This window comes from Mustela lutreola, chromosome 2, assembly GCF_030435805.1.
Source record: "Mustela lutreola isolate mMusLut2 chromosome 2, mMusLut2.pri, whole genome shotgun sequence".
Classification (NCBI taxonomy): domain Eukaryota; kingdom Metazoa; phylum Chordata; class Mammalia; order Carnivora; family Mustelidae; genus Mustela; species Mustela lutreola.
In genome coordinates, this window is record NC_081291.1 from 149,483,574 (window position 1) to 149,493,542 (window position 9,969).

The following is a 9,969-nucleotide window of genomic DNA, read 5'->3' on the forward strand; positions in this document are numbered from 1 at the left end:
CTCAGGTCATCATCCCAGGGTCCTGTGATGGAGCCCCGTGTTGGGCTCTTTGCTCAATGGGGGGCCTGCTTCTCCTTCTCCCTCTGCCTGCTCCTCCCCCTTCTTATGCTCTCTCTCTCTGTGTCAAATAAATAAATAAAATATTTTTTTAAAAAGGAACTCAAATAGAACAAGGACTAAAGATAGCAGTAGCCAACAAATTCATATACCCTAGAAAGCTGTAGGATCGTGAGAAAGAAGAAAGTTGCCCACAACATCTGGAATGGATTTGACTTTCACAGCTAGATGTCAATGCTATTACAAGGTGGTCTGATGCTCATGGTGTCATTTTGTTCTCTTGTTGGACAGAAATAGTCTTACAGACATCTATATCAGATGAGGTCACTCTCAGACCACGGATGAAACAAAACAAGATCACTATATAACAAAAAACAATAAGCATTCCCCTTGCTCGCTGACTAGGTGACTCTCTAGTCTGTCCTTCCTTCAGAATAGACCTGTTGGGAGGTCCAACCGTAGAACTGCCTCCATTTTCTGACAATCCAGAAGAAGCCCCTGCTGCTTTAGACCTTCCCCTCAAATTACCCATGAAGCTTAAATTCTTTACTAGCTTCTTTCTGATTCCTTATTACTGAGACACCCCAGGTTTCTCCATGTGTGTGTTCCCTTCACAGTAACCCGTAAAAAAAGCCCCAACTTGTTCAAGGGATTCCCAGTGGTCTTTGTCCAAAAAACATTGATAAAAGCAAAGCCAATTATCTGTTAGTGCCATTTTTTACACGAGACAATAAACAGTATCAATAGAATGCGTATCTTTTGGGACGGCTGGGTGGCTCAGTCGGTTAAGCGTTTGCCTTCGGCTCAGGTCATGATCCCAGAGTCTTGGGATCAAGTCCCACATCGGGCAAGCAGGGAGAGCAGCAGGCAGAGGAAGAGGGAGAAGCAGGCTCCCTGCTTGTGCACACACTCATTCTCTCCATTACAAATAAATAAATAAAATCTAAAAAAGAAAAAACGAATGCATATCTTTTTGTTCCTTGGAGCTTGCATGTGGGTGTTCATTTGTGGAGTATTTGGGGAGGGCAGTAGTAAAGAAAGGCTAACTTTATGGTGCTTCCCTGTGTCAGTATCTTTCAGAGTGAAAATCACTAGTTACAGACAATTAAGAGTGCCCAGAGTATTTTCAGGTGTGATAATGTGTTTTAGTTGTGTGTTAAGTTTTGTTGTTTTTGTTTTGTTTTTTCTTTTTCTTTCTTTCTTTTTTTTTTTTTTTTTTTTGCTTGGGTGACCTTTTAATGGTGAACTCCAGGTCACAACACATTAACTGTCAGTTCAACTACACCAAGGTTTGTGGAGACAATGGCTTCTGTGCCCAAGCAGGTTGCAAATAAATTTCGAATGGAACCTGGCATCACCCTGAAGGAATTCTAACTTCACACTGTTGGGGTAGTATACCAAGATGGCTTCAGAGTAGACTAACTTTACACAGCACATTTAAAAAAAAGACACATTTATTCAGCGTCATGATCAGACTATTACATTTAGCAATCAACAGCATGGGTGCAAAAAAAAAAAAATCTACATTAAAACCCTTTGTTGGAATGCTTTATACTTTCCACAGAACAGAAACTAAAATAACCTGTTATACAATTAGTCACAAATACAGTCCTCGAGTTTTTTTGCCCATACACATGAGTATTGTCTAAAACATGTCTTCTTTGTAGCAGCTAGGCCCTGCCACCACTGTGCTTGGCTGAGTTCACAAATCTGTTGTAACCTGTAGCTTCCCTGTCACTTCTCTGGCTCTCCTCTCCTGCTAAGCTTTGTTTCCTGGCAGTAATTAAAACCTTCTGCCACTGCCATAGCTGCTGCTGCTGCTGGAACCACCATAGCCACCTTGGTTTTGTGGTTTGGCGAAGTATTGGCCTCCACCACCATAAGGGCCAGAGCTTCTGCCTCCAAAATTGCCTCCTTTCATGGGTCCAAAATTTGAGGATTGATTGTTGTAATTGCCAAAATCATTATAGCTTCCGCCACCTCCAAAGTGGCTTCCATCATTACCAAATCCATTATAGCCATCACTGCCACCATATCCACCACCACCTCGACTGCCACCAAAGCCACCTCGACCACTGAAGTTTCCTTCGCGAAAGTTGTCATTCCCACCAAAACCACCTCCACGACCACCACCAAAGTTTCCAGAACCACTTCGACCTCTTTGGCTGGATGAAGCACTAGCCATCTCTTGCTCAGAGAGCGCTTTCCTTACTTCATAGTTGTGGCCATTCACAGTATGGTATTTTTGAATGACAATCTTGTCTACAGAATCATGGTCATCAAATGTTACAAAAGCAAAACCCCTCTTTTTGCCACTGCCTCGGTCAGTCATGATCTCAATCACTTCGATTTTCCCATACTGTTCAAAATAATCTCTTAGATGATGTTCTTCAGTGTCTTCTTTAATGCCACCAACAAAAATCTTTTTCACAGTTAAGTGGGCACCAGGTCTTTGAGAATCTTCTCTTGAGACAGCCCTCTTTGGTTCCACAACTCTTCCATCCACCTTGTGTGGCCTTGCATTCATGGCTGCATCCACCTCCTCCACAGTGGCATAGGTGACAAACCCAAAGCCTCTGGAGCGCTTGGTGTTCGGATCTCTCATTACCACACAGTCCATAAGTGTTCCCCATTGCTCAAAATGGCTCCTCAGACTCTCATCGGTTGTTTCAAAGCTCAGACCTCCGATGAAGAGCTTCCGCAGCTGTTTAGGCTCTTTGGGAGACTCTGACTTAGACATGACGGCGGTGGGAGGGGAGACTTTAACGATGCTTACTCGGCGGCGTCCACAGGCAAAAAGGCTTTTGTTTTTTCTTTTTTTAAAGCACTTATCTTTTAGAGATAGACACTGAAATCCATCCAGGAGAGAAGAAAGGGGGTGGAGTTGTGGATGGGAAGACTGGTCATAATACTCAAAGCTGGGGGGGGGGGATGAGTATAACAGTTCATTATGGTGTTTTCTTTACCTTTAGAATTTTCCATAATGAAAAATAAGAATAAGAAGATTCCTGGGGTCCAATTGCCCATCTTTGTTTCCTGTTTGGGGAGCCCCAAGGCTAAATAAGGCTATGTCTAAATATGTTGAGAATCAGGGTATTGGAATTTAGTAGAGGATTCCAGAGTTATCTGTGGGTGTGGAAGTGAGGCAAGGACAGACTTTTGAAAGGTGTTGTCCAAAGGCATTTGGATTTTCAGGGAGATTTTAAGCCAAATGCACTACAGCTGTAACATCCATCAGATAGGGGTGGGTAGCCAGGGAAGAGGATGCAGGGAAGGAATGTGAGATGTGAGAACACAGCAAGAAGGTCTGGAATGGTAAGTGAGAGTTTAAACCTGGAAATATTCCTTTAGTCGAGCCTCGCATGCTTCAGATCCTATCTACTGCTGAGGTAGGGGTTCTGGAAGGTTACTTTGTACTGCTTGAGTCACAGACGCCAATCATTTCACTTTTCTTAAGTTGGATATCCAGATCTCTAAGGTCTGCCAGTTAAAAATCAAATGGTATGTTTTTGAAAATAAATTTAAAGATTTCTCTCCCTATGAATGGGTTTGCCTTCTTTTACCTCTAAATAGTTCTGGAAGAAAGGAACAATTTATTCATTCCAAATACATTATTGAGCTCCTGGTATGTACAAGACACAGACCTACATGCTGGAGATAAATAGCACCAGACTCTACAGAGCTTAGGGTCTAACGAGGAAGAGAGAAATGAGTCCAACAATCTTTATTTTTTTTTTTTAAGATTTTTATTTATTTATTTGATAGAGATCACAAGTAGGCAGGCAGGCAGAGAGAGGAAGGAAAGCAGGCTCCCCGCCGAATAGAGAGCCCGATGTGGGGCTCGATCCCAAGACCCTGGGTTCATGACCTGAGCTGAAGACAGAGGCTTTAACCCACTAAGCCACCCAGGCGCCCAAGTCCAACAATCTTTTAAATGTAAAGATACAAATTAAGGTAAGTGCCTTGAAGAAGTTCCAGGAGTTTTTGAAGCCAGTGACTTATTCTAGCTGGAAGAATTACCTGTATAAGTGAACTCTTCGGAAGCTGGCGTTACTGGGAAAATGGAAGGTTATAAGGCAGTGCCAGGGAAAGGGACTAAGAGCAGGCTGTCCATCTAACTGATCAAAAGCCTTGGTTTTTACTCTGTAAACAAGACAATGAGTGCAAAGTGACATGCTCACTTAGGGGATGAAATTGTGGATATAGAGCACCTTGGTGGCTCAGTCAGTTAAGCATCTGCCTTCAGCTCGGGTCATGATCCCAGGGTCCTGGGATTGAGTCCTGCTTTAGGCTCCTTGCTCAGCAGGGAGTCTGCTTCTCCCTCTCCCCCTCCCCCTCCCCTTGCTTGTATTCCCTCTCTCACTGTCTCTCTCTTCATGTCAAATAAATAAATAAAATCTTAAAAAAATTTTGCAGGTACAAACAGTCCTACAGTGACAAAACCACCTTAGCTGATAGAAAAATGTCCTGATCTGAGCCATTCACTGAATTTGTCCTTCACTGAGGAGTCAGTTGCAGTGGTAGGAGCGCAGAAGCCTGAGGCAGGTGGTGAATGATTCTTGTCACACACTTGGATGAAAAACTACCAGCGGAAAAGAATAAAATCATACACATAAATATCTTATGTTTTTATCTGCATGGAACTCCAGTATGAGTCATGGGTAGCTTATCTCCAAAGATGTTCAACATCGACCAGTTCCTTGCTTTTGTGCACATAGGTGCTACTTGCCCATTGAGAGGTCCAGTCTGCTCCTCTTCCTTCAATCTGGGCTGCCATGTAGTGGATTTGTCACCAAAAAGTGGCAGAAGAGACTCTGGACCATCTCTAGGATCAGGCTATAAGATCACTGACAGCTTCCGCTTTCTTTTTCTTGGAACCATGAGCCACCCTGTAAAAAGTCTAGCTAGACAGCTCTGCAAGAGAGAGGGGCCATGGAGAGCCGCTGAGACACCAGAGTGGGGAGGAGGAAACCATGTCGGAACCCCAGTCCAGACAAGCCTTCAGATGACTCAGCTCTTCACTTACCGTTATTACAGAAAAACAAGCCAGCTAGGTTGCTCCAACCCACAAAACCATGGCAATCGATAATACATCGTTTTAAGACACTATGTTTTGCAGTGGTTTTGGCAGTAGGCAGCTAGAAATCACCTTTAACTCCCAGTATGTACAGGGAGTAGAGCTTGTGCTCCACAAGTCCTTGTTAGGCCAAATTTGAGTCAAACTGTCTATTGTAGAATATCCCAGATCTCTCTAAATTTCACTGCAGCTTTTAGTAAGGGGCAACAGGGAAAATTAGCAGAATAGGGTGAATTATCTTGCACACACTCTTTTTTTTTTTTAAGATTTTATTTATTTATTTATTTATTTGACATAGAGAGAGATTGCAAGTAGGCAGAGAGGCAGGCAGAGAGGGGGAAGCAGGCTCCCCGCCAAGCAGAGAGCCTGACGCGGGGCTCAATCCCAGGACCCCGAAGTCATGACCTGAGCTGAAGGCAGAGGCTTTAAACCCACCAAGCCACCCAGGCACCCCGTCTCACATGCACTCTTATGGGATGTGTGTGAAATGACAGTTGTCAAGGCAATATTCATATTTACTGAGTTTCTGTGGTGAGCCCGGGAGAGTACCATGCACTCAATGCATTTGATCTCATTTCATTCTCAAAATAACCATTCAAAGTATGTGATATAATTTCTCCATTTTATTTTTACTATTTTTATTTTTTTTTAATTTTATTTAATTATTTAACAGAGAGAGAGCATGCACAAAGAGAAAGTGAGAGGGAGAAGCAGAATCCTCGCTGAGTAGGGAGCCCCATACAAGGGCTCGATCCTAGGACCGAGATTATGGCCAGCACCAAAGGCAGATGCTTAATGACTGAGCCACCCAGGTGCCCCAAATCTTCCCCATTTTAGAGACGAAAAAAGGGAGGCCACAAAACTGCTGAATGGTAGAGCCTGATGGATCCATTTGATTTCCATGCTAGTTACCTTGCCTAAAACGGGTGCTTTCATCCAGAGGGAATTCTTTGGAAGTTACTGAAAAGTTCCTACAGTGCAGGGGCAGATTCTTAGTCATTGTCCCTTGGAGCCTGAGCCTGCCATACTCTTCTTTGCATGAGTGTGGGGAACAATGCATTTGAAGGTGGAGGGGATGATGCTGTATTGAGTTCACCCCAGCTCCCAGGGCTAACAGCCAGGCGTGGGCCCCTCCGTGCCATCCACGGAAATGCTCTCTGGCATTAAGCATCGCTCAGGTCAGAGGCACAGGTAGGTCTGTCTGAAAGCTAGAACATTCCCAGATTTTGGAGGAGGTCAAGAGAAACAACTGTGCAGTATGGAGAGGGGAGGAGGCCCAGGGAAAATTGATCTGCCGCATTCTTTCAGCCCTCCCACCAGGCAGGAGGCTCCCCCTCCCCGCACACCACTCCTAAACCGCCCTGGTGCCTGCAGTCTTGTCTCCTCCCTCTTCTGCAGAAGCGCCCCCCCCCCCCCCCCCGCGCGCCCCGCAGCAGCGAGGGAGGCGAAGGCCCCCAGGTGAAAAGCTCTAGTTCCATCCATCTGCCCCTTCGCTTTAGTGGGGAGAACTAGCGTGGCAACACTGCGGACTAGCTTTCTGAACCTTCAGCCTTCTACAGCGCAGTACTGGCTGTGTCATCCTACCTTAGGGCTTGCAGAAGGATGTGTTGATGCGCTTACGATATTCTTAAGAAATCGCCCTCCCCCCTAGGTAGTTATTTTCTGAGGGCTTAGCCTCCTTCTTTCTGCTTTTTGTCATCTTTTCTCTTCTCTCCTCACGATTAGGTTCAGGACAGAAAGCCACAGAGAGACTCTGTTCAATCCTATGCAGTTGGGAATCTCTTTGGGAAGAATCTCGAAAGGAGGAACCTGATGTTTGTTGACTGAATTAAATGATGTTATGTTGCTCATCTGGAAAGAGAAGCAAAAACCAGCGTCAAGAGGCTTAAAACACCACTGCACACCAGGGAAGCTAGTACTGAACAACTTCTGGGTCCCAAGTATTATCCCAAGCATATTGGCCCAAAGTTCTGTGAGTTAAGTGTTACTTTATTTCCGTTTCACAGATTAAGAAACTGAGGATCAACAAGTTAATTTCTAAGTAGCTTTTGGTAGTTCTTTAATCATCTTTTCAATCTATTATATGTGGTTGCTGTATATTCTAATTTTCCATTTCTTCTCTAGTCAATTTTGATTACTTATATTTGCTAGGAATTGGTTCATTTCCTACAGATATTTAAACTTGCTGCCGAAGGAACAGCTGGGTGGCTCAGGCAGTTAAGCATCTGATTCTTCATCTTAGCGTCATGAGTTCAAGCTTTGCATCGCACTCCAGGCTCACTGTGGAGCCTGCTTAAAAAAAACTTGCCGCATAGCTTCACATCTTGTATTTATTTTGGGATTTTTTTAAACTTTGCAAATCAATTTAATTGCGGCATAATTTGCATATAATAAAATATGACCATGTATCATTTTCATTTTTTATTTTTATTTTTTATTTATTTTTTTCCTATGTATCTTTCTTTAAGTGTTTAACCCAATGCGTTATGACAAAGGTCTATACAATCTATATTGTCTATATTGGCACAATCGAACACAGAACTTTTCCATAACCCCAGAAGTTTCTTTTGCTTCTTTGCAGTCAACCCCCCACCATCTGGCCCTGGGCAACCACTGAGCTGCTCTCTGTCACTTTAAAATAGGTTTGTCTTTTCTAGACTTTCATAGAAATGGGATTATACTATACACCCTCTTTTGTTTGCAATTTGTGTGTTTTGGTGAGTTTAATGGTTTCAGATTTATCCATGCTGTTATAAGTACCAGAATTTGTTACTTTTTTTACTGCCAAGTGGCATTCCATTGAATGAATACACCACAATGTTAATTATTGTCCTGTTGTTTTCAGCTTTTGACTTCTATGAATATGTTACATATTCATAACAAATCACCACAAAATTTAGTGATCTATTAAAAAAATTTTTTGTCCTCATTGCATTTTTGTTTTAATGGGTCTCAAAATTCTGTGACAGATATTTGGTCAAGTTGCTTCCATAAAAAAGTACTGATTTTTAAAAATTAATAACTTAAATCTTTCATACACACACATAAAAAAAATGGCCCACAAAACAGTCTCCTTTCTTTCTGAAGGTTTTATGATGCACTGTTATTATTAACCAGTCTTTTACTATTAAACTTAAATGGCCAGTTGATATAAACAGTTCTGAGGGCATTCTTCCGTTTTAAGACTGCAGGGAGCTGGGGCACCTGAGTGACTCAGTGGGTTAAAGCCCCTGCCTTCAGCTCAGGTCACGATCTCAGGGTTCTGGGATCGAGTCCCACATAGGGGTCTCTGCTCAGCAGGGAGCGTGCTTCCCCCTCTCTCTCTGCCTGCCTCTCTGCCTACTTGTGATCTCTCTCTCTGTCAAATAAATAAATTAAAAAAAAAAAAAAGACTGTGGGGAGCAGGTATTAGGGATAATATTCAGTTAGCTTTCTGAGCTTTCTGGGCAGACTTGGTGACCTCACCAGCTCCAGCTGCCTTCTTGGCCCCTGCTTTGATGATACCCACAGCAACCGTCTGCCTCACCTCAGAGACGGCAAAACGGCCCAGAGGAGGATAATCAGAGAAGCTCTCAACACACACAGGCTTGCCAGGAACCATATAAACAATGGCAGCACAACCAGATTTTAAGAACTTGGGACCATCTTCCAGCTTTTTTCCAGAATAACAATCAATCTTCTCCTTCTGTTCAGCAATCTGGCAGGCACTGTGAGCTGTATGACAATCCAGCACAGGTGCAAATCCAGCACTGATCTGGCCTACATGGTTTAAGCAGCTAAGAAACCAGCTGTTTCCATGGATGGGTCATTTCTGCTGTCACCAGCCATATTGCTACAATAAACATCTTTGACAGATACATTCTTCACATTGAAGCCCACATTGTCCCCAGGAAGAGCCTCCCTCAAAGCTTCATGATGCATTTCTATAGACTTTACCTCAGTTCTAACAATGACTGGAGCAAAGGTGACCACAATGCTAGTCTCCACTCAGTCCACAGGGACAGAACCAATACAACCAATTTTGTAGACATCCTGGAGAGGCAGACACAAGGGCTCGTCAGTTGGACAAGTTGGTGGGAGAATGCAATCCAGAACTTCGAGCAGTGTGGGTCCATTGGCATTCCCATTTTTATGGGCAAATTTCCATCCCTTCAACCAAGGCAGCTTGGTTGCATGGTTGCATGGAGCACTTGGCTCCAGCATGTTGTCACCGTTCCAAACAGAAATTGGCACAAATGCTACTATGTCAGGGCGGTAGCCAATTTTCTTAATGTAGGTGCTCACTTCCTTAACCATCTCCTTGTATCTCTTCTGGCTGTAGGGTGACTCAGTGGAATCCATTTTGTTAACACCAACCATTAGTTGTTCTACACCCAATGTGTAAGCCAAAAGGGCTTGCTCCTGGGTCTGCCCATTGTTGGAGAAGCCTGCCTCAAATTCACCAACACCAGCAGCCACAATCAGAACAGCAGAGTCAGCCTAAGACGTGACTGGAATCATGTTTTTGGTAAAGTGTCTCTGTCAGGGAGTGTCAATTAGGGTCACATAATACTTTCTGTTCTTCAGTTTCCACAGGGAGACATTAATGGTGATACCATGTTCATGTTCAGCTTTCAGTTGATCCAAGACCCTTACTAGAAGGAGCCCTTTCTCATCTCAGGAACCTCCTTCTCAAACTCTTTGATAGTTCTTTTGTTGATCCCACCACATTTGTAGATCAGATAACCAGTAGTGGTAGACTTGCCTGAATCCATGAGTCCATTGATGATGATGCTGATGTGAGTCTTTTCCTTTCCCATTTTGGTTTAGGTTTAGTGGTGGTTTTCATGACATCT

General features: G+C 43.5%; 1 protein-coding gene and 1 pseudogene across 1 annotated transcript; both read right to left on the bottom strand.

Annotated features, from left to right (window-relative positions):
* Positions 1–1,493: 1,493 nt before the first annotated feature.
* Positions 1,494–2,853, bottom strand: LOC131825009 (heterogeneous nuclear ribonucleoprotein A1-like). Its single transcript, XM_059163800.1, has one exon. It carries the CDS (start codon positions 2,795–2,797, stop codon positions 1,841–1,843), a length of 957 nt encoding a protein of 318 aa, XP_059019783.1. The 5' UTR covers positions 2,798–2,853; the 3' UTR covers positions 1,494–1,840.
* A 5,681-nt stretch (positions 2,854–8,534) lies between these two features.
* Positions 8,535–9,649, bottom strand: LOC131825902 (elongation factor 1-alpha 1-like; annotated as a pseudogene).
* Between the last annotated feature and the right edge of the window lie 320 nt (positions 9,650–9,969).